The 24331-nt window shown below is 45.5% G+C and overlaps 2 protein-coding genes across 4 annotated transcripts in view; one reads left to right on the top strand and one right to left on the bottom strand.

Annotated features, from left to right (window-relative positions):
* RHPN2 (rhophilin Rho GTPase binding protein 2) overlaps window positions 1–19014 on the top strand; it is a 70688-nt gene extending 51674 nt beyond the window's left edge. Inside the window, exons 7-15 of one of the 2 annotated variants that reach the window (XM_015100546.3) lie at window positions 1643–1809; window positions 4417–4604; window positions 5010–5166; window positions 6882–7001; window positions 8405–8599; window positions 12533–12609; window positions 12901–13047; window positions 13710–13865; window positions 17695–19014. In XM_015100546.3, coding sequence (XP_014956032.2) covers window positions 1643–1809; window positions 4417–4604; window positions 5010–5166; window positions 6882–7001; window positions 8405–8599; window positions 12533–12609; window positions 12901–13047; window positions 13710–13865; window positions 17695–17955 — 1468 coding nt within the window. In that variant the 3' untranslated portion in view covers window positions 17956–19014. The remainder of the gene's footprint in view (window positions 1–1642; window positions 1810–4416; window positions 4605–5009; window positions 5167–6881; window positions 7002–8404; window positions 8600–12532; window positions 12610–12900; window positions 13048–13709; window positions 13866–17694) is intronic. The other variant, XM_042231940.1, reaches the window with a different exon arrangement.
* On the bottom strand, window positions 16701–24320 carry FAAP24 (FA core complex associated protein 24). 2 transcript variants are annotated; one of them, XM_004015142.6, is made up of 5 exons: window positions 24262–24320; window positions 23845–23963; window positions 23586–23725; window positions 23277–23429; window positions 16701–21650 (listed from the first exon to the last, which is right to left on the bottom strand). In XM_004015142.6, the coding sequence occupies exons 2-5, from the start codon at window positions 23948–23950 to the stop codon at window positions 21402–21404; spliced, it is 648 nt and encodes a 215-aa protein (XP_004015191.3). In that variant the 5' UTR covers window positions 23951–23963; window positions 24262–24320; the 3' UTR covers window positions 16701–21401. The 2 variants fall into 2 exon arrangements, with proteins under 2 accessions (XP_004015191.3, XP_012045513.1); XM_012190123.5 differs by having other exon boundaries at window positions 24149–24279.
* Window positions 24321–24331: the final 11 nt, after the last annotated feature.

Below are 24331 nucleotides of genomic sequence, written 5' to 3'. Positions count from 1 at the left end.
TCAGATCTATTAAAAACTGAAGCAGAATCTTTGATTCTTCCCCAGAGTTGGTACTTTTGATTGATTAGTGCTGTTGAAATATCTTGGAGATGCTATACCTCTTCTTTGAGTTGCTTAGGAGTATGTGCGTGCTTAGTCACTTCAGTCTTGTCCGATTTTTTTGTGACCCTGTGGACTATAGTCCGCCAGTCTCCTCTGTCCATGAGATTTCCCAGGCAAGAATACTGGAGTGAGTAGCTACTCCTTTCTCCAGGGGATCTTCCTCACCCAGGGCATTACAGGTGAATTCTTTACCATCTGAGCTGCCACGGACGCCCAAGGAGTATGTGAAATGAAAGTGAATCCTAGTAGCTAAGAAGCATATTCAGAGTTAAATTTCACCACAGCAGATGGCTCTTGATGCTTGCTTTTGAAAGGAAGGGCACATGACTTTTCCTAAAGGTGTGTTAGCTGCCGGCACATGAGTGAAAACCCCAAATGTGACTTTTTAGTGCTGAATTAGGGAGAAGCTCCATATCTATACTCTGGTCAATGTATGAACTTTAAAACATATCCTGAGTCTTTAAGGCCTCAAGAAGAATTATGAGGGGTTAGTAATTGCTACATTTCATGTAGGAGCAGCCTTATTTTTTAAAAAATACATTTTATTTTTTAGAGCAGTTTCAGGTTCATAGTAAAATTGAAAGGAAAGTGCACAGAATTCTCATATACCTGCTGCTCCTACACACCCAGCACCTCTTCCACTGTCAACATCCACCGCCAGAGTGTTAAATTTGTTATAGCTGATGTTCTTACATTGGCTGCCCATCACCCAACACCCACTGTTTACAGTTCCTGTTGGTGGTGTACCTTCCATGGGTTTTTGGACAAATGATCAATGACACATGTGGGCTTCCCGGATCGCTCGGTGGTAAAGAATCCCCCTGCCAGTGTAGGAGTGGGTTCGATCTCCAGGTTGGGAAGATCCCCTGGAGAAGGAAATGGCAACCCACTCTAGTATTCTCCCCTGGGAAATCCCATGGACAGAGGAGCCTATTGGGCTACAGACCATGGGGTTGCAAAAGAGTCAGACATCACTTAGTGGCTAAACAGCAGTGACATGCATCCACGTCATAGCATCACACAGAATAGTTTCATTACCCTGCAATCTTCTGCTCTCCACCTAGGCATCCCCAGCCCTTGGCAGTCCCCAACCCTGGCAACCACTGATTCTTTTTATCTCTATTGTTCTATCTTTTCCAGAATGTCATATAGTTGGAATCATACAGTATGTAGCCTTTCCGGATCGGCTTCTTTCACTTAGTCACATGCACTTACGGTTTCTTGTGTCTTTTTATGCCTTGATAGTTCATTTCTTACATATTTTTTTAAGTGTTGCATAGTTTTCCACTGTATGGCTGTACCACAGTTTGTGTGTCCATTCACCCACGGAAGGACATCCTGGTTGAGAAGCAGCCCTGCCTCTGTTTGTGCTTGTGGGCGTCCTAACAGTATGAGCAGCCCATTGTCTTGCTTGAGATAAAAGCCTCATTGCATGTGCATCTTTTAGTTTTATTCAAGAAATGTTTTGTCCATTTTTACTCCCAAACGGCACTCACTAGCCAAGGGATTCATATTCTCAGAAGATGTTTCTTTTAAATAGGTATGACTCTCTCACCGGGGTTCCAGTCAGCCAACAGAACTTGCTGCTGGAGAAGGCCAGCATCCTGTTTAACATCGGAGCCCTCTATACACAGATCGGCACCCGGTGCAATCGACAGACAGAAGCTGGGCTGGAGAGCACGGTGGATTCCTTTCAGAGAGCTGCAGGTATGTCTCCAAGGGGGCGCTGCCGCTGAGATAGAGCTCTAGCTCTGCCGGGTGGCCCTGGTACCTGAGCTGAAGGGGGTCTGTGGATCCTCCCCAGGCCCACACTTGGCCTCAGAAGCCTGAAAGGGCCCGGCCAGCTTCTGGAGCTGGTGGCTCTTCCCATCAGGAAAATTGTTTCCTGGCTCAAACCGGGTCGTCTCCGTCTAACTGTGGCTCATGTACACAGTGGTTAATGATTAATCTTTTCCGAATGAGTGGCCCCACGGATGGCAGTGGATGAACCGTGCCTTTGAATACAGTTTTGAAGAAGAGAATAAGTTTTCTCAAGCGGTGACAATCTAGGCTTTTTCTTTTTCCTTTCATCCGGCAGTGTGCCTCATCAGTGAGTGTTACCATCTGTGCCTTTGTTATGAGAATTCTGAGAAGCTTGCTCACCCATAGTTGCTCTTCTTGGCTCCCTGCTAAGTGGCACTTAGCACCAACCTATAGAGGAGCAGGGGGTGGTTGGCAGCCCATGGGTGCAGTGGGTAGGCCTGCCTCATGGGCGCTCCAGGGTCCTGGCTGACTCCCCTCTAGCTGTGTCCTGCGGAGTTGGCATAGAGATTGTAGGCAGAAGTGGCCACAATGCTGACCACCGTGTGATGCCCCGAGCTGGCTCCATAATAAGTTTCTTTCTGTGCTGGTCCTTGTCACTCTACTTTGGGGTGTTACCCCTGGCAGAAAATTTTGGGGGTTATCTCACTTTCCTCTGCAAGGCTGTGAAGAACCTTGGCTTTGCCGTTTGGGCTGGTCATGATATTGTTTGGTTAAAGTGATAGATCCCTTGGGAGAAAGCACCATGCTGAAATTTCATGTGGGAGTCGAATTTTTTCACTGTAAATCCTTTTCTGGGCTCATCTTTCTTTCTGAAGAATCTGAAGCAGGTATGCCTGTCTCTGAGATTCCAGAGATGTGGACAAAATGAAGCTTGAGAACAAAGTGAGAGTGGACCCCAGAGAGCCTGCAGCCGTGGCCTTCCTCCTGCAGGGCAGCTTGTGCTTTGCAGCAAAACCAGAGGAACCAGTCAGATGGGATTTTGCCAGGAGGTTTTATTTCAGCTCTAGGTTGCTTTGCCAGTTAATGCTGTGACACTTTTCTAACACATAAGAAAGTCAGCTGAGGGCTATAGCATGAAAATTTCCACTAGAGTGACTGAGCTGATCTTCCCTGAGGTCCTGGAGAAAAGCCTTGAATTTCTGAATGACCCAGAGGTTAAGAGTGAGCATGAACCCCTGCAAGCCCTTTAGTCATTCTGTCTTCCTTCACTTCCCTCAAATGCCTAGTCACGTATGGAATTTCTTACAACGGTCCAGGTAAGACAGGAATGGACAGGGAGCAGGCTGGTTTCCTTGCTTGATACAGGTGTAAATGTTTTCGAAGAGAACTGAAAAACAAAAGTCTTCTTACTGGTAAAACATACGTAACAAAATTACAATTGTAACCATTTTTAGGAGTAGTTTGTTAGTATCAAGTACAGCCACATTGTTGTGCAACTGTCTGTCCCCAGAACATTTTTTAATCTCCCCAAAGGGAAACTCTGTCCCATTAAACAATAACTCCATTCCCTCCTCCCTCCAGCCCATGTGTGTCTATGAATTTGACTATTCCAGATACCTCAGCTCAGTATGATGGACCTTCTTCACGTAGCATGATGTCTTCATCCATGTTGTACCATGTGTCAGAATTGACTTCTTTTTTTAAAAAAAAAAGATTGATTCATTTATTTTTGGCTGTGCTGAGTCTTCATTGTTGTGTGGGCTTTCCTCCAGTTGTGGTGAGTGGGGGGTGGGGATGGGGGGCTACTCTGGTTGCCAAGCAACGCCTTTCGTTGCAGTGGCTTCTCTCATTGCAGAGCATAGGATCTGGGGCACGTGGGCTTCAGTAGTTGCAGCCTGTGAGCTCAGTAGTTGTGGTTCCTGGGCTCTAGAGCACAGTCTCAGTAATTGCGGTGCAGGGGCTTAGTTGCTTAGCAGCATGTGGGACCTTCCCAGACCAGAGGTCAAACCCACGTCTCCTGCATTGGCAGGCAGATGCTTTACCACCGAGCCACCAGGGAAGCCCTTGCCTTTTAAAAAATATATATTTATTTTATTTATTTTGCTGCTCCAGGTCTTAGTTGCAGCACAAGGGATCTTTGATCTTAGTTACGGCGTGTGGGATCTAGTTCCCTGACCAGGGATTGAACTGGGAGTAAGAAGTCTTAGCCACTGGGTCACCAGGGAAGTCCCAAGGCTGAAAATACTCCATTGTATGTATAGACCACACTTGATTTATCCTCGTATCGCAAATGTCGATGGACATTTGAGTTTCTACCTTTTGGTTACTAGGAATAATGCTGCCATGAGCATTCTTGTATAAATATCAGTTTAAGTCACTGCTTTCAATTCTGTGGGGTTAAACCCAGGAGTGGAATTGCAGGTTTTCATGGTAATTGAGAATCGGAGTTTTCTAGAGATGCTTTGGGACACTAGTTTCATATTTTTGCTTCATCATTTTTTATATTCTTGAGCAGCATGGTGAAATAAACAGGCTATTCCTAACTAATGCTCAAAACAATTCCAATTGCAGGGGTTTTAAACTACCTGAAGGAGACGTTTACTCACACTCCAAGCTACGACATGAGCCCCGCCATGCTCAGTGTGCTGGTCAAAATGATGCTGGCACAAGCCCAAGAAAGCACGTTTGAGAAGGTCTGCCTCCCCGGGCTCCAGAACGAGTTCTTCCTCCTGGTGAAGGTGGCTCAGGAAGCGGCCAAGGTGAGCCTTGCTGTTTCCCCTGACTTCTGGGGCGAGCAGGCTGCGTTGGTGTGGGCCCCCTGGAGGCGGCAGGGGCTTCCCACGGCAGCTTGCCTGTGACCTGGGCAGCATGCCCGCCCTGGCCGGCCAGAGCGCTGGCTTGCCTTTTGTTGGCAAGTTGGTGTTTCAGATATGGATCACTGATTCCATCTGCAGCTGAGCCTAAAGACCAGCATAATGACGGTGGCCCAGTCTCCCTGTCAACTCTGACACTGACAACGCTGGGAGCCCTTGGAATAGCTCCCAGACTGTGGAGCGGCCTCTGGCAGGGGCCGCCACAGAGAAGAAAGGGCTCTTGTTCTGCAGCCCGGATACGTGAGGGCCCCTGTGCCAGGCTCCTCACTCCCAGCGCTCCTTCCGTTCTAGGTGGGAGAGGTCTATCGGCAGCTGCACGCAGCCATGAACCAGGAGCCGGTGAAGGAGAACATCCCGTACTCCTGGGCCAGCCTGGCCTGCGTGAAGGCCCACCACTATGAAGCCCTGGCCCACTACTTCACAGCCACCCTGCTCATCGACCACCAGCGTAAGGCTGGGCGGCCTGGGGCTCCAGGCTTTGGTCAGGGTTGCAGGCTTGCTGCCTCTGGGTGACACTGAGCTGAGCGAGAGCTTTCTGCTTGCCTGAGAGATGCTCAACAGCCTGGGGGCAGAGGGTGGGGGTTACACTTGGGCCCAGGCAGCTGTCACACAGGGTGGGATTAGGGGTGATGTGGTACTGCTGTGGGAGGGGGAGGGGGTAGCATTTCTTCTGCCTGGGGTGGAGCTGACAGCTTCATGGAGATATTTCACCTGGAATCTAGGACCAGGACTAGATCGGGGAGATACTCACCTCAAACACAAAATCTAAGGGGATGCCCTTAGATTTTGAACTCAGTAATTGAGATAATGTTTTAACATGTAATTGTAGATGAATCAAAACTGAGGCAAAAATCCACGGTGATTAAAATTTAAAAGAAGACACCTGAAAACTTTAAATGAAGACACCGGCTGGGACTTCCTTGGCAGGCCAGTGGTCAAGACTCCGTGCTTCCACTTCATGAAGCACGGGTTTGATCCCTGGTCAGGGAATTAAGACCCCACATGCTGTGTGGTGTGGTCAAAAACAAATTAATAAAAGAAAATGAAGATGCAGATAATAACAGTGGTATGCTGAGGCACACTGGAGCATGAAACAAAGGAAATTTGATGTTCATTTTGATACTTAGAAAATTGTATTAAACTATCATATATATCTTGGTGGCTGGGTTTAGAGCACCTGCTTAAAATTTCAGCCTGGGGTAAATGCCTCACTCTCCCCCTAGTCTTGGCTCTGATCTGAGGTTGTAGGTGGGAAAGGGACTTTCATTGATTTTCATGCTCATCAAGGCTGCCCTCCAAGTAATGGAAAAGCCATCCTCTGGGGCCAGACTTCCTGGGTTCACATCTCAGCTCTGTCATTTACTAGCTAGGTGATCTTGGGCAAGTTACTTAGCTGCTCTGTGCCTGTTTTCTCAACTATAAAACGGGAATATGAAGAGATCCTATCTCACAAGCTATTGTGAAAACTAAGTGCCTCTGTGCAAAGCTATATAATGCTCCATATATGGAAGGCTCTCTGTCTTAGCTGCTCCTGCTGGGATGATTATAGTCTTTTGAGCGGGACTGGTCGGGTGAACCAATAGGAATGCTCAATGCCTCAGTCACTGAGGTAGGAATACAAATGGGGCAGAGGTTGGAGTCCTTGGTATAGTCATGGAGGTTCCTTTGAGGCAGGCATGGCCATCTGAGTTAGCCTTGGGACTCTGAGGGGGACTTTTCCAGTGGAACGGGAAGGAGAGGATAGCTAGAGTGAGAACAGGATCTGACTGGGTCCTGGAACGGAGGCTGTTGAGGTAGCGGTGGGTGGTTTGGTGAGGTTAGGAATGGACATATACCAGGGAGGGTGCAGGCAGGGAGGCCCTCAGAGGTTTAAGGCAGGGCTGTGCTTGGAGGTTCGTGAGATGGGTGACTGGAAGGAGACAGAGATCAGGGGCTTGGAGCCAAATCATGAGCCCCTAGAGTGAGACTGGCCCCCCTGCACAAAGACCTTGGGCTGGATTGCCTGGGTGTGGCCAGGGGTGGAAAGGAGACCTATTATTCCAAGGGCCTTGTTAAGCTGGGGATGTAGTTGAAAGCGGGATTTCTCTGTGGGTCTGTGGAGCCATGTATAAAGGCTGCACCACGGTCATGAAAAAAGGATCTATCTTGCGGTTCCTGTTGCAGTGAAGCCTGGTGAAGATGAGGACCACCAGGAGAAGTGCCTGTCCCAGCTCTACAGCCACATGCCAGAGGGACTGACACCCTTGGGCACCCTGAAGAATGTTCATCAGCGCCAACTACTGGGTGCGTGTTGGCTCTCCTGCTCCCTTCCTCCCTTGTGTCCTGTCTGACCCATCCAGCTGCTCCCACTCATTGACAACCCCAGACAGGTTGCCAGGGAAGGGCCTGGGGAGTAGGTCTTCTGAGTCATTGTGGCCACTCTGGATTCAGAAACCAGGAGGCATAGTCCTCTAACCTCAGCGGGCTTCCAGAGCTGTGTTCTCATGGGTTCTGTGTGCGCCCAGCTCTCCCACAGTGGAGCCAGAGCTTTGGCAGTCTTCCGGCTCCCTAGTGGTCCAGGGAATGGTCCTTAGTCATCCTATTCTGGAAGCACGCGTTTCATAGGCCACACTTAAGAGCCGAGAATGAACTGTCCTAGTTTGGTCTCTAACAGATCTCAGAGCAAGTTTTCTGTGTCCAAATCTGAGTTCTTCCACCACTCAAACTTGCCCCCCATCCCGCACATGCACTTTCCCCATCTCAGTGATGGTGACTCCATCTTTCTAGGTTTGCAGGCCAGAAACCTAGGACTCACTCTTTACCTTCATCTTTCTTTCTCATCCATCTTTGATTAGCAAATCTTGTTGACTCTACCTAGAAAAATATCCCAAATCTGATCACTTCTTACCTACTACCCTGGTCTAAGCCATGCTTACGTGGTGCCTGCTTAATAGATATTAACTCGCTTAAACCTCACCCAACCCTATGAGATAGATGTGGTATGATACCCAGTTTTCATTTGAGGAGAGAGAGGTCCAGAGAGGTCACACAGCTTGCCCAGCTTTTTACCAGGAGCCCTCATGCTCCCTTCTCACCCAGAGAATGATAGGAGTCTTCACCTGCGCTCTCTGGCCTCATTCTCCATCCTTCTCTGCAGCCTTCACTCTCCCCAGTGAAACTTCCAAGCCCCTTGTTGTCCTTAAACATTCAGGCATGCTCCTGTCCCAGGGCCTTTGCACTTGCTGCACTTCTTCTAGGAATGCTTCAGGGCTCTACTTAAGTTAACCTCCTAAAAGGCCTTGTCTGATCACACATCATAGAACGGCGACTCCTCATTCCCCATCTTCTCAATTACTACATCTGCCTATTACTTTTGTTTCTGCTTTATTTTTCTCCAGAACCTTAATGCCGCATGACCCATTATACATTTCTTTGCTGGTTATTTTAACTCAGTGAATATAGAGGCTAGCTTTTGCTTTATCTCTAATGCCTAGAACATTTGGTAAATGTTTGCTGAACGATAGTTCTAGAGACACAAATGAGCATACTGCACACACAGTTCAGAGGGACTGCAGCCTTCCAGGCAGATCCTTCAGGAAAGAGAATGTCCACCTTTCTGGGCAGATCCTTGGGCACTCAGGCTCTCCATGAAGAGGTCACGTTGCATTTGTTACACGTGACCGGTGGTGTTGATTTTCTGTGGGCAGGGAAATCCCATCTGTGCCGAGCTGTTACCCACCACGAGGAGTCCATGAGGGAGGCCAGCCTGTGCAAGAAGCTCCGCAACATCGAGGTGCTGCAGGAGGTGCTGTCCGCGGCGCGCCAGCGGTCCCAGCTTAAGTACTCTCAGCTCCGGGAGGACGATGACCTCCTGAACTTGACCGATGCTCCCGACATCGTCTGTGAGTGGCGTGGGTGCCAGTGCAGGGTGTGCTGCATGAGAGGCAGGGCTGCTCAAGTGCTCCTCTTGCCCTGGAGTCCTTACCTTCTCACTCTTAGATCTGGGGCCTCCTTTATGGTCTTTTTTGACCCTTTAGTGACAGCTGACCCCCTCCTGCCCCTCATATCGCCACCTGTGATGTACGGGTCCTGCCACCTTGGTTGTGCTCCGACTTTCCTTCCCACTCTTCGCTGACTGCCTTGCCCAATCCCTGTCTCCCCTCTTGGCATCCTTGAGGGTCTCCTCTCCCTGGTTCCTTCCTTTAGATTCCTTTCCTTGAAGTCTCATGACCTCCTCTGGGGTTGTAGCTATTACTGATAGTCAGGAGACCCCAGGAACTGCCTTTTACCTTGACATTTTCCCTTAGCTCCGTACCCACCCACATACCACTATTTTAATGGAAATCTGCACTTTGCTATCTGTCTGTTACCTCCGACTGCATGATTTGAAAACCACGTGCATCCTTATTCCTCCTCTGAGGCTTGGTCTTGGAAGGTGTTTCATTGACCTGTGTGTCTGTTTTTGTGCCCAGGCTATACTGTTTTGATTACTGTAACTTCATACTATAATTGATATCAAGGAGCATGATTTCATGCTGGAGCTCTAGCTTTGTTCTTTTATCTCAAGATTGTTTTGGCTATTTGGGATCTTTTTTGGTTCTATACAAATTTTAGAATTATTTGTTCTAGTTCTGTTAAATATGCCATTGGATTTTTGATAGTGATTGCGTTGAATCAGTAGATTGCTTTGGATATTATAACAATATCCAAATGTGTGTGTGTGTGTGTGTGTGTGTGTGTGTGTGTGTATATATATATATATATATATATATATAACAATTGGACATTTTAACAATATAACTTCTCTAGTCTACAGACATGGAATATCTTTCCATTTATTTGTGTTTTCTTCAGTTTCTTTAACAGTGTCTTATAGTTTGCAGTATAGAAATCTTTCACTTCCTTGGGTAAATTTATCTCTGTGTATTTTATTATTTTTGATATAATTGTAAATTAGATTGCTTTCTTAATTTCTCTTCCTGATAGTTTGTTATATACTGGATTTGTTTATATAATGGATTTCTGTTTATTGATTTCATATCCTGCAACTTTACTGAATTCATTCATTAGTTCAAATATAGTCCATGGGTTTGCACAGAGTCAGATATGACTTAGCTACTGAACAACAATTAGGGTTCTCTGTTTGTAGTAGTATGTCATCTGCTCATGGTGACGGTTTTACTCCTTTCTGATTTGGATGCCTAATAATTTTTTTTTTCCTTGTCTAATTGCTATGGCTAGGACTTCCAGTACCATGTAAAATAAAAGTTGTAAGAGTGGGTGGGCATCCCTGTCTTGTTCCTCATCTTAGAGGAGAATTTTTCAAGGCTTGTCATATGTGGCCTTTATTATGTTGAGGCTTGTTCCCTCTGTACCCACTTTGTTGAGGTTTTTTTTTTTTTTTTTAAATCATAAATAGATGCTGATGAGTTTGTTTCCGATTCCACATATAAATGAGATCTTGTACCACCAGCACTTTCTAAGCATCTCTAAGGTGTTGAGCACTGTCTTGAGTTTAGAAATACGGAAATAAACTGGTTAGTTGCTGCAGCCCTTGGGGAGGTAGTGGTCAGTTCTGCCCTGAAGGGCAGGAGTTGGGAGGTGGACGGTTGCCTGAAGAGGTGACCTTTCAGTTAAAAATGACTAGACTCTTTCCAGGAGTTAGAAGAAAGGGAGTGAAGTAGCCCAATTGAGGGAACCCCCCTTTGCCCAAGCCCCCTCCCACCCAACTCCCTACACCTCTGTCCCCAGTCTCTGAAGTTCCATCCCATTTTCAGGGACAAGCTTCTAGAGATAGAACCCTTTTCAAGCTAGAATCCCGAGTTTGTCAGTAGTAAAGTTGGCTAATGTCTGTTGAGGATTTGAGATCTGCCAAGGAGTTGATGGACAGGGAAGCCAGGTGTGCTGTGGTCCATGGGGTTGCAAAGAGTTGGACATGACTGAGTGACTGGACTGGAATGAACTGAACTGAACTGAACTGAGGAACAACATTAAGCCTCAGATGTATATAGAATTTCATTCTACTCATTCTCACCCTTATCTTAAAGATGAGGCAATGCAGGCTTAGAGGGATCAAAGTCTTTGCTCCAGATGACCAAGATGGTTGGTGGAAACAAGAATGCACTCAAGAATTCTCCTTTATGGACACAGGCTACTTCCTTGGCAACCTTGTCCATGCAGTGCGGTCTGTGGCTACAAAGTAGAGACAACCTCCTTAGGAGGGAGACGCACAGCTCCTGCTGAGGTTTTCTGGGGGTGGTAGCACCAGTCTTGTAGTAGATGAGCAGCCTGCCTGAGCCCAGTGCTGTGTGAAACAGAAAGAAACCACAGGGTTATCCTGTGAATACAGAGGTTCAGCTTTCTTGGCATTGCCAGTCTTCTTCCCCAGATTTTCTTTTTTTTATAAATTGTTTTTCATGTATTCTTAGCCTGCACTGGGATCTTTTGATAAACACTGACTAGCCTTGTGGGAAGGGTTGGCTTGTTGTTCAGTTGCTAAGTTGTATCCGGCTCTTTGTGACCCCATGGACTCAGCATGCCAGGCTTCCCTGTTCTTCACTATCTCCCTGAGTTTGCTCAAACTCATGTCCATTGAGTCAGTGATGTCATTCATCTCATCCTCTGTCACTCTTTGTCTGCTCTTGCCCTCAGTCTTTCCCAGCATCAGGGTCTTTTCTAATGAGTCATCTCTTCGCATCAGATGGCCAAAGTGTTGAAGCTTCAACTTCAGCATCAGTTCTTCCAATGAATATTCAGGATTGATTTGCTTTAGGATTGAATGGTTTGATCCCCTTGCAGTCCAAGGGACTCTCAAGAGTCTTCTCTAGCATCACAGTTCAGAAGCATCAATTCTTCAGTGCTCAGCCTTGGTCCAAGTCTATGGTGCTTAGACATCCAAATCTTATGGTCCAACTCTCACATGTGTACACGACTACTGAAGAAACCATAGCTTTGACTGGACGGACCTTTGTCGGCAAAGTAATGCCTCTGCTTTTTAATATGCTCTCTAGGTGTCACAGCTTTTCTTCCAAGGAGCGAGCGTCTTTTAATTTCATGGCTGCAGTGCCATGAGTATGATGGCGGAGCTATTTAGCTATGGATGCGCGTGATTTGGCAAACCCACTTCTCACTGTGAAATCCTCACGTTGCATGTTAATAATGAAAAGGGGAAGCACGTCTTGCCCAAAACTTAAGTGTTGAAAGCATGGTATTTCCCCAGCAGCCACACCTGAAATGTAAGTTACTTCTCAGTAGGATTTTATGAGTATCAGAGGATGTCCACTAGAACAGGGGTCCCTAGCCCCTGGGCCTCAGACCGGTACCAGGCCATGGCCTGTTAGGAAACAAGCCTCCCAGCAAGAGGTGAGCAGGGGGCGAGCCAGCAAAGGCTTACCTGTATTTATAGCCGCTCCCCATCGCTTGCATTACCGCCTGAGCGCCATCTCCTGTCTGATCAGCCACAACATTCAATTCTTGTAGGAGCATGAATCCTAACCCTAAAGTCAAGGCAGAATATCCTGAGATTGCCATAAAATAAAGTGCCCAATAAATGTAACGCACTTGAATCATCCTGAAACCATCTCTGCTCCCTGATCCATGGAAAAACTGTCTTCCACAAAATTGGTCCCTAGAGCCAAAAAGGCTGGGGACTGCTGCACTAGAATGCAAATAAGCTCCCTTGAAGGCAGGGAATTTGTTTTATATCACTATCTGTCCCAGCCCCAGAGGGGGGTATAGCTCATAGTAGATACCCAAATGGACTTAGGCCTGAGTTTTCAAAAATAACTTTCAATTACAGAATCACTTATGCTTTTACTTTTAACCTTCTTTTCCAGCTAAAACTGAGCGAGAAGTTGAAATTATACTCCCACAGTTCTCTAAAGTGACAGTAACAGACTTCTTCCAAAAGCTGGTATGTTGAACATTTATTTCATAATGACTTGAGGGGAAGGCTTTTTTATAAGTTGCAAGTATGTAGAGATGCTATATAACATAATTTTGTTTTAAATATATCAATCTTTTAGAGAAAATGGCAATGAACGTTCTTGTATGACTTTGTAGCGCAGATTATTGCAGATGGTATCAGGAGTCTTTTGACCAGGGCTGAATGAAATCTGTAAGGACGACAAGGCATCATTTCCTTTGGCTTTCAAATGCCTGACTCAGCCTTCAGATCCTAACCTAATGATGCTCTTTTCCCAAGGGTCCTTTATCTGTGTTTTCGGCTAACAAGAGATGGACGGCTCCTCGAAGTATTCACTTCACTGCAGAAGAAGGGGACTTGGGGTTCACCCTGAGAGGAAACTCCCCAGTTCAAGTCCACTTCCTGGATCCATACTGCTCTGCTGCGGTAAGCATGGATCCTTCTAGATTGGAAGCAAAACTCACTGGCACCTTTTCAGACAGTCAATCTGGTAAAGGACAGAGTTAAGTGTTAGTTGCTCAGTCATGTCTGACTCTTTGTGACCTTATGGACTGTAGCCTGCCAGGCTCCCCTGTCATGGGATTCTCCAGGCAAAAATACTGGAGTGGGTAGCCATTCCCCTCACTAAGAGATCTTCCCAACCCAGGGATAGAACCTGGGTCTTCTGCTTTGCAGGCAGATTCTTTACCATCTGAGCTACCAGGATAAAGAGTGCTGTCCACACAAATATACTGGGGTGATTTGATTTAGGGCTCTTCTAAGTAAAAGGCCTGGTTTTATGTGCAAGGCCTTTCATACCTTTCTTGCCCAAAGAGAAACAGATTAATTTTTGCCTTTTTTTCTTTTAAATTGGAGTATAATTGCTTTACAATGTTGCGTTTCTGCTGTACAACAAAATATATCAGCTATTTGTTTTCATGTATCCATCTGTCTTGGGCCCCACCTCCTATACCCTCCACACCCGCCACAGTTCTTGCCTTCGTGAAGTTAACTCATGCAGATAACTATTTTGTTAATGAACTTGGGAACTACTGCAGGGATTTCAGTGAACAGAATGTTGACCTGTATTGAAATCATGTATTTTTTAGGAGGCAGGAACCAAGGAAGGGGATTATATTGTTGCCATTCAAGACGTGGATTGTAAGTGGCTGACGCTGAGTGAGGTTATGAAAATGCTGAAGAGCTTTGGCCAGAATGACATTGAGATGAAGGTCGTGAGCCTCCTGGATGCCACATCGTCCATGGTGAGTACTGATGCCCCCGGCAGTAAATACTGATGTGGAGTGAAGTCAGGGTGAGTCCAGCCTCAGAGGTTTTTACCAGGACCCCTGCCGCCTGCCTGCATTTGTAACATGCCACAAATGACTGAGCTCCTAAGCTTGTCATCACTGAGAATGTGTTCAACTTGGGTCAGAGAAATCACTGGAAAGCTTTTTTAAAAAAAAAATCTTAAAGATAAAAGAACCAGTGGATCTATCTTTCTGATTAAATTCTTTTCCATTGCAAAAGTGATACATACTCATGGTTTAAAAATATACAAATTCAAACGGTATAGAAGGTGTGTGGCAGATGCTCTTCTCAGGAGTGTTAGCACTTTCCTGTGAGATCTCAGGACGTGTCTGAGCCCGTGCAAGTTCACAGGCACAGTTCTATTCTTCTGTGTCCCCAAGGAGCAGGAGCTGTCACGTTCACGCTCTTCTGTACTCGCTGCATTTAATTTTGTACATTGGATACTTCTGTTATTCAGCAACTATTGATTGGGCATCAGTTGTGTGCCAGGCTCTTCTCAGGTGTTGGAGCTCCAGCTGAAATAAGATAAGGTCCTACCCCACAAAGCTGGCATTAAATAAGTAAAGAAGTAGTTGTGATTTTGGTAAGTGCTGTGAAGGAAATAACATGTGTAATGAGCTAGGATGATTGGGGCTGGGAGGGACCTCTGGGCAGGGCTGCACTGAGGCTTGACTGTCAGGAGGAACCAGCCATGTGAAGAGGTATAAGCAAAGCATACGGGGACTTCCCTAGTGGTCCAGTGGTTAAGACTCTGCACTTCCAGTGTAATAGGTGTGGGTTCAATCCCTGGTTGGGGAATTAAGATCCCACATACCACGCAGCATAGCATGCCCACCCTCCCACCCCAAGAAAAAAGAGCATATAGACAGGGACACCAACAGGTGCAGATACCAGACCCACTGGCAGGACTGAGCTTCACTTGCTAGAGGAACTAAAAGGCCTTTCAGCTGGAGCATCGTGACAAAGGGCCAGCGTGGTGAAAAATGAGGTGGGAGACAGGCAGTGCTTCCTTGGTAGTGAAGGAAGGTTGAAACCTTATGAGATGGGGAATGGTGTGCTCTGATGTTTATTGTAGAAGGCTCTCTTGCTGCCTGGAGGCTGGCCACGTGGCTGCAGAGCGAGCGGGCCGTGGCAGTCACCCAGGCCAGTGATGTTAGCAGCTTTACACTAGGGGGTGGAGAGAGGTGGATGTGCCTGTGACTTAACTGGGAGGCAGAGCTGACAAATTTGTAGATGAGTTGTGTAGAAAGGATGGTAGACAAGGGGAGGGCTCCTTGATTTTAGGCTTGAACAAGTGCATCATTTTTCATTATGGGAAATCCTGGGGCTGGGGGTGAGGAGGGCAGAGGAGAGAAAACACAAGTGCCGTGCTGTGAGTGTTTCACGTGCCATGAGACACCCAAGAGACACGTCAAGGTGACGTAGGCAGCTGAGTAGTCACATCTTTAGTTCACGGAAAATGTCAGAGCTAGAAATAAATATTTGAGGATCATCAGCATAGAGTTGACGTTTCAAGCTGTAAGACACTAAGTGAAATTACCCTTGAGGGGTTGAGGGCTGAGGACTAAACCTCGAAGAGACACCACAAGCATCTGGGGGTCAGGAAGATCCAGCCATGTGAAGGGGCACATATGGGGGACTTCCCTGGTGGTCCAGTGGTTAAGACTGTGCTTCCAGTCCAGGGGATGCAGGTTCAATCCCTGGTTGGGGGATTAAGATCCCCAAGTAGGAGCGAAAGGGAGTGCAAAGTAGATGTGAAGGTGGGATAAAAAGGGGCTTCTGGAACCAAGAGAAGAAAGTCCTGCAGAGGAGAGTGGTGGTTTGTATTGAACACAGCTAAGAGGTGGAGAACGATGTGAACAGAGCTGTTTGTTGTACCTGGCAGCGGGGCAAAAGGACACTTCGTTTGGGCCGCACCGCATGGCACATGGGATCTTAGTTCCCACCAGGGATCAAACCCGTAACCCCTGCAGTGGAAGCGCAGAGTCCTAACCACTGGACCACCAGGGAAGTCCCCCAGAGGACACTCTTTCATGGGGAAGTGGCAACACTAGAGAGGGTCAGAGAGTGAATGAGGGTGTGACTCCATTAAGAAATGTTCAGAATACGCAGATTCACAGAAACAGAATGTAGGTTAGTGCTTACCAGAGGCGGGGCACCAGGGAATGAGGAGAAGCTGCTGACGGGTACAGAGTGAGTTTCTTTCCCGTTTTTTTTTTTTGGCCACGCTGTGTGGCTTTTGGGATCTTAGTTCCCCAAGAACCCAGGCCACCACAGTGAAAGTGCCAAGTTGCAACAACTAGAGCACCGGCCAAGTCTAATGGGCAGTTTTATATTAATAGAAAAGGAGAGGCGTCTTTATCCAGAGGTGCCGAACTCAGGAGGGATATTTTATCGTGAAGTCCCCTCCTTTCTTGCTGCACCACTCAAACTACTTTCCTGGATTTATATTATGAACAATGTGCCCAATGGCTTCAGATATATATTGTATGTCTGCTTATATATACAGCCTGATTTCAGTGCCTGGAACAAGGTAGATGGTCAGTAAACATTCTGTGAGCAAAGTAATCTCAGTATTAGGCAAACCTTAGAAGCATGTGATAACTCCCATGGAAGTCTTTAGAAAACAAATTCCTTCACATTTCCCATTTGAGTCCTGCACAATCCTAAAAAAGGTAACAGTAGTGTTGAGTGGGCATGGAGTTCACTCGGGGAAGCTGGATAAGTTCTGGAGGTGGGTGGTGGTGATGGCTGCATAGCAGTGTGAGTGTACTTAAGGCCACGAGTGGTTAAAATGGTAAATTTTATGTTTATTTCATCAGTTTAAGAAACTGGAAAAATGTAATCATAACCTTGTTACCATGGATTCTGTTATCTTTAAAGAGAACGTGCTTAGTCACTCAGTTGTGTTTGATTCTTTGCAATCCCGTGGACTGTGGCCCACCAGGCTTCTCTATCCGTGGGATTCTCCAGGCAAGAATACTGGCGTGGGTTGCCTTTCCCTTCTCCAGGGGATCTTCCTGACTCAGGGATTGAACCCAAGTCTCCTGTATTGCAGGCCGATGCTTTACCATCTGAGCCGCCAGCCGTGTCTACTGGTGTGGGCTGAAATCCAGGATACATTAAGCGAAGAAAGCAGGGTGTAATCCCGTGTACACAGTGTGTTCTTAAGGAAAGACAAATGGTGCTGTATACTTGAGACATATCAATACCTGTATATGGATGTTATCTCTACAGATGTAACAGATAGTGGTTGCCTCAGTGGACAGGGATGAAAGGTAGGAGGGACACCTGCTGTTCACCTGATGCATTTCAATACTGTTGACCACGAGTGTGTATCACTTTTTCAGAGGTAAATGACCTTTAAAAGTGAGTAGTGGTCCCTAGCCTAAATGACTGCTGTTGAGTATATTCCTTAAGAATTGTCCTTGTTCGTAAGAACTGAATCCTGTATCAGCATTTGTCACTGAATCTCAGAATTGTATCACTTAAAGAGGATGCCGTGAGTGCAGAATGTGAGTCTCAAAACTTGGCAGTCATTTCTCTGACACCTTGATTTCTAGCCATTTTTAACCGACACTTTAAAAATGGTTAAATGAGATCTAACCATTCTTTTCATAATTTAAATCATGTATATAGATTACTTCCTATAACAGAAAAATAGGTCTGCCTAAAATATTCATTTCACTATAATCACAGCATATCAAGACAGGTTTTGAGAATAAAAAGAATTATTTGGAAGATAAAACAACCATTTAACCGTCCTTCTTTTTCTGGGTACAGCATAGTAAATGTGCCACCTACTCTGTGGGCATGCAGAAGACTTACTCCATGATCTGCTTAGGCGTCGATGTTGATGACAAAACTGATAAAACCAAGAAAGTCTCGAAAAAGCTCTCGTTTCTGAGCTGGGGCACCAACAAGAACAGACAGAAGTCGGCGAGCACCCTGTGCCTCCCGTCGGTTGGTGTCGCAATGCCTCCGGTCAAGAAAAAGCTCTCCTCTCCCTTCAGCCTTCTCAACACCGACAGCTCTCTGTACTGACGTGAAGAAGCGAGAGCGCTTCCCATACTGACTGGACCTTCGTGTTTGTGCCACAGAGGAAGATTTCTCAATATGCTCAAATCCCATCTTCTCAGAGCATAAACATACAATTGATATGTCCTTGAGTGTAAGTAACAAGAAGCCTCTAGAAGCTTGTGGAAGACAAACTTAATTAGGGGAGTCTAACCATACTGCTGCAAGTTATTTATTATATAAAGTATTGTAAATAGAATAATGTGGAAATATGGCTGTTTTTAACGACTATAATTAGGACTCTTAGTTACTTAATGTCAGAGTTCAATTAAGATTTCCTATATGGGTCCTATTAGTAAGTTTTTAGGCTTGGGTGATACATAGATTAATTCCTTAACTTGGAATTCAGATGACCCCAAACTCAGGCAGGGGGAGGGGCTATAATGCTAGATTAAGTGTTACTGAAAACTGTCCCAAAGACCTGCTACCTAAGGGGGAATCATTAACCTAGAACAAGATTTTACTATTACTTCTAGATAATATCAGATAAAATCTAGTGCCAAATTTGTCATGACTTTAGATTAAAAAAAAAAAAACATTTAGGAGCAGTTTTTCTTCCATTTTATGTCACTTAAAAGTCGCTAACACAGTGGCAGTGTTAGATGAAGATGCCGTCTACAAGGTAGATAATATACTGTTTGATACTCAAAACATTTCTCATTTTGTTTAAAGTAGAAAGTACATAATTGTATATTTTAAGAGTCTTTAGGAAGGGTTAAAAACATTGTACAAAGTCAAGATGTAAATGACTCAAGTTTAGAGCTCTATTTGACTTTGTAAAATGACACTGGTTTATCTTGCTATACATTGGATGACATAGTGATTCTAAGATTCACTGTTGACATAGTATAAGTTATATATCTTCTACAGATATAGCACTGCCATGTCATTTTGAGAATAAATGAACTTAAAATATTTTCTAGTGTGTAATGTCAAAAGGGAAGCAACCATATTTGGGAAAGTGTATCCACTGTTCTTACTGATATTTTTGTATAAATATTTAAATAAACACATTCATTTGCCTCAGTTAATGGTTTCCACTTTGATTTCACTTTTTTACCCTAACGCACAGAAGTTTTATTGTACTTGATTTTTAAAAGTTTGGACTTTCCTGGTGGAGCAGTGGATAGGACTCTCCCTGCCAGTGCAAGGGACATGGGTTTGATCCCGGGTCCGGGAAGATTCCACAGGCCGCAGGGCAACTAAGCCCCTGCACCACAACTATTAAGCCTGTGCTCTAGAGCTGGGTGCCCCAGCTACTGAAGCCCAAGTGCCCTGGAACCAGGCAGCCACAACTCCTGAAGCCTGCACACTCTGAGGCCCTTGAGCCACAACTAATGAGCCCTGTGTCACAACTCTGGAAGCCTGAGCGCCCTAGGACCATCCAGTCACAACTACTGAGCTGTGTGCTGCAACTACTGAAGCCTGTGCGCCCAGAGCCTGTGTGCCCCAAAAGAAGCCAGCACCACGAGAAGCCTGAGCACCAAAACGAGAGAGTAGCTCCCGCTCTCTGAAGCTAGAGAAAGCCTGTGTGCGACAACTAAGTCCCAGTGTAGCCAAAAGTAAATAAATAAATAAGCAGTGTGTACGTAAAAAAAAAAAAAGTAATAAAAAAAATTACTGGGACTTCCCTGGTGGTCCAGTGGCTAAGACTCTGCCCTCCCAATACAGTGGGCCCAGGTTCAGCCCCTGGTCAGGGAACTAGACCCCACATACGGCAACTCAGAGTTCACATGCCACAGGTAAAGATCTAGTGTGCCACAACTAAGACCTGGGGCAACCAAGTAAATATATAAATATTTTTAAAAATTACTAACATTTCACAAAATAGGACTTTGAAGCTTTCAAGATGTCTTAGTGTCCTTGAAAATCTATGGCCTCTTTAATTCTATTTTTTTTGTGTGTGGTATTTTTTAAAAAATTGGAGTGTAATTGCTTTACAATGTTATGTTAGTTTCTTGTGTACAATGAAGCAAATCAGCTATATGTATACATACATCCCTTCTCTCTTGGATCTCCTCCCCTCAACCCCATATAATCTATCTCGGTCACCACATAGCATCAAGTCGAGTTCCGTTCGCTATAGTCAATTCCCACTAGCTATCTACTTTACACATGGCATGCATATATGTCAATCACAATCTCCCAATTCATCCCATCCCCACCTCTCTGTGTCTACCTGTCCATTGTCTATATTTGCATCTCTATTCCTGCCCTGCGAACAGGTTCTTCTGTAACATTCTCCTGAATTCCACACGTGTTAATATACTTGTTTTTCTCTTTTGACTTACTTCACTTTGCGTGAAAGACTAGGTCCATCCACATCTTTACAAATGACCCAACATCATTCTTTTTGATGGCCGAGTATATTCCAATATGTGTGTGTGTGTGTGTGTAGTTGTTGTTCAGTGTGCTTATTCTTCGGATGAGCGATTGTACATTTTGGTCTCTAGCCCCAGCTCTCCTCAGCTGGCCCTGCCACTGCCCTGTGCATCTTTTGGTTGCTGGGCTATCCATTTACAAACACATTCTTCCGTCCCTCACACACACTGGCTTTTTATCTTACAGTGGGAACTCCAGACTCCAGGCCTTGTGTGTTCAGAAGACGTGCTTAGTGATTATAAACAAACTGTGCAACTACCAGGAAGGGAGACAGAAAGGAAGAAAAAAAGGCAGTACAATTGTTTGTTGACACTGGCAGCTACCCTCACAGCACAGGTATATTAAGATCAGACCTGAAGAACAGTGGCTCTGCCAGCAGGAACAAGGAGCTTATGCTAACAGTGCTTCATTGTAGGTCTTTTTCCTTTAAACAGTCATATCCGCCACCTTCCACGATAGATAAGGTCAAGGTCACACAGTAAAATCCTCCCAGGCTGGCTTTCTGCTGAATCTGAGGTTCCCTTAGGAAAGTGCCCACCAGCCCACGTCATGCCAGCAGGATGAAGGCAGTGCTGTCTGGCGCAGGCCCACTAATTGAAGTGCATGCCTAAGGCCAGAGAACAGCGCAGGACCACTGGCAGGTTCCATTCAGGCCTCTTCTCATCTTTTCCTAATTGTAAAAGGAACTCTGCTTTTTTTAGTTTAAATATTTGCTTGCAGTTTATTTTGGTTTTTCTAAATAGACATTCACATCTGTAAACAATAGGATTTTGGTTTCAGCCCCAGCCCCCAATTCCTTACAAGTTTTTGCTCTCATACATTGGCTAGAACTGCCATTTGTTGTTCAGCCGCTAAGCTGTGTCCAGCCCTGTTGTACTTCATGGACTGTTGCACACTAGACTCCCCATGGGATTTCCCACGCAAGGATATGGGAGTGGGTTGCCGTTTCCTTCTCCGAGGAACTCTTTTCTTAGCGTGAAAAGAAAACAAGATCCTGCAGTCCCATGATGAGATGCCCATGAGAGGAGCCCTCACCTGGGCTGGGTGAAGAATGCATGAATGCGCCGGGCTGCTGCTGGTCCTACTACCGCCTCCAGTTCTCGGAGAGACGCATTGCTTAGTTGCTGGATACTTGGAAACCTCTGAAGCAGGAGTGGGGCTTTCACTTTCCCCACTCCTGGGATCTGCTGCACACTTCGGAGGAGCGCCGGCTCAGAGACCTGAGCCCGTTTCTTCCTGAGAAAAGGGTTTTTACTGGGCTCTCTGGTTTGCTCTTGAACCTGAACGGAAACGAAAGAAGCACATGAGCGCCCTCTAGAGGACCTGTGGTTTTCTTAACCTTTTGTTTAGCGGAAGTTTAGTTTTAGTTTTTCTATGTGGTTCAGCTTGATTTACCACTATAAATGTTCTCATATGTGCCATGAATATAATTTTTCAGGCATCAGTAAAATTATTAAAAGATGAACAGCATGACTACACAAAGGAGTGAGAGGTAAAAATTAATCTACAAAAACTTGAATTTTTAGAATGCTTAGGATAAAAGCAATGAAAACCTACACTAAAGAATTCAAACATGGTCCTATGGTCCACTAAGAAACATTTCAGTGGTATAGGATTACATGATGGTTCCACCTGCCTGATACAGGGCTTGGAAGAAGCTTGCCTATCAAAGGAGAAACCCAGTCTTCAGTTAGTGGTGGATACAGGAAGGCACATAGTAACAGCATTAAATCAAAGTGAGTCAGGAAGAGTGAAGTAAGAGAAAAGAGCAGTGTCTGGAGAAGGGTTTGTGAATTATACAGGGCTGTTTGCATTTCCAATGTGGTTCTCAACCCCAGCTGCACATCAGAGGGAGAGATTTAGAAACAGCACAACAAAAATTGACGCATAAGCCTGACCCCCATGTTCAGATTCTTAATTTGTCTGAAGTAAGGCTCATGTATCACTTTAAAAGTTCCCCAGGAAATTCTAATCTCATATGATATCACTTCTGAATGGAATCTAATTTTTTAAATAAATGATACAAAGGAACTTATTTGCAAAACAGAAACAGACTTACAGATATTAAAAACAAAGTTATGGTTACGAAAGGGGGAATGGGGGTGGGAGGGGGGTGGGAGGAAGGATAAAACAAGATCTTAAGACTAACATACACACACCACTATATAGTGTATGTACAACCAACAAGGAACTGTATAGTATGGGAACTCTACTCAAAATTCTATGATAATCTATATGAGAAAAAATATCTCAGAAAGAATGAATGTATGTGTAACTGAATCACTCTGCTATGTACCTGAAACATAACACTGTAAATCAACTATATTCCAATAAAATTAAAAAGAAAGTTCCCCAGGAAATTCTAATGTACAACCATGCTGAATAATCAATGAGGACAATGGAAACCACTAGGTTAAAAAGAAACAGCACATGAACTTGCAGACAGAATTTCTGATGCTTAACAGAAGATACGGAGGGATGAGGCTAAGGAGCCACTAACTGACAACGTCACCAACTTAAATGCAGAAGAGTGCACGAAGGAGTCATCATAGCCTGAGAGGTTAAAATCAGGTCTCCAACTTGTTCACCTTGTTATATGCTCGCCTAGACAGGGCAGTGTTCCTGCCTGGAGAATCCCAGGGACGGCTGTCTCTGGGGTCGCGCAGAGTCGGACACGACTGAAGTGACTTAGCAGCAGCAGACAGGGCAGCAAGCTCAGCTAGCTGCAGAGGGAGCTTCTGAGCTTAAATTCATTAAAAAGATTTTAGAAACCAATCCAGAGATGGATAAAGACTGGCTTCATGGATTGTACAGATAATAAGGGCAGGTGTCAGAAAAGGATCCAGGAAGATCAGTCAAAAGTCCTAAACCAGGGCTACTGTGGAGGAGTAGGAATGGGTACTTACCAACTGAATAATGAGGCAGGATGCTTCCATCTGGCTGGCTACTGGAAGCAACACCATCCCAAGATCCAGAACAGTAAACTTCTGTACAGCTGGAAAATACTGTTCACTCATCTGCGTTTTTTCAACTACCACAATCCCTTGAAGTTTATTGGACTTCAAAATAAAAGAAAAAAAAGGAAAGAAACAGGAAACTATTCTGTAACAAAATTCCATTCAAGATAAAGCAGATTTCCAAGGGTGCAATTGCCAATGGTTTTATACAGATTATTCCAAGGGAGGGGGAAGAAGTCCATTTAACTCAGTACTTACATTTCTAACCCGAACAAGTCTCTTTCTGTAGCCATTTCCTGCCACCAACTCAGCTTCGGTGATATAAAGAATGCAGGATTTGCTAGATAAGTAAAAATCTATCGGTGTCAGGCCATCCTCAAAAACGAGTTTAATTTTCCCTTAAAACACAGAGAAGAAAATAAGTTCTGTGTTCATTAGATTAAAACACGGCAATAGATGGAACTTTTTAAAAGCAGGATGAGGTGAGAGAGGGCTTGTTCAGAGGGAGTCCACTGACCTTGCATTCCCTGTGCCAGCTGCGAACCGCGCCATTTCTCATTGGCCACAATGTGCCCAAATGGTACATGCATGGGGCCAGTGCCATCAGGGGGGTTGCCTTCCATCAGCGGCCTCGATCTAATGAGGGGAATGCAAGACGGCACTTAAGCAGATTCTCTAGGACACAGCCCATTTCACTCGAAGCCCGGGCCTCTTTGGCAGGAGCCCGACTGCAGAATGTTCTTTAAAAGGCTGGATTACAGGCCAAAGTTTAAGAACCAGGAGATTCCTGTCCTGGAAGAAGCGTCCTTTATTTCCGTCACCTGTCTTGCCCCTGAAACCCTGGCTCGGTCCGCGCCGTGGTTCCTTAGTCCAGTCCAGGGCGGGGGCCGAGCAGGCCACCTCGGCACCAGGTCTGGGTTTCCCGCAACATTACCTGCTGAGAGACACATCCGGGTTGCCTCCGGAAAGCCTCGCTACTCTCTCATCTTGCCCGCCCTCCGCCT

The sequence above is a fragment of the Ovis aries genome, chromosome 14, assembly GCF_016772045.2.
Source record: "Ovis aries strain OAR_USU_Benz2616 breed Rambouillet chromosome 14, ARS-UI_Ramb_v3.0, whole genome shotgun sequence".
Taxonomy (NCBI): domain Eukaryota; kingdom Metazoa; phylum Chordata; class Mammalia; order Artiodactyla; family Bovidae; genus Ovis; species Ovis aries.
Note: the sequence above shows the minus strand (reverse complement) of the source record. Positions and strands in the feature narration are given on the sequence as shown.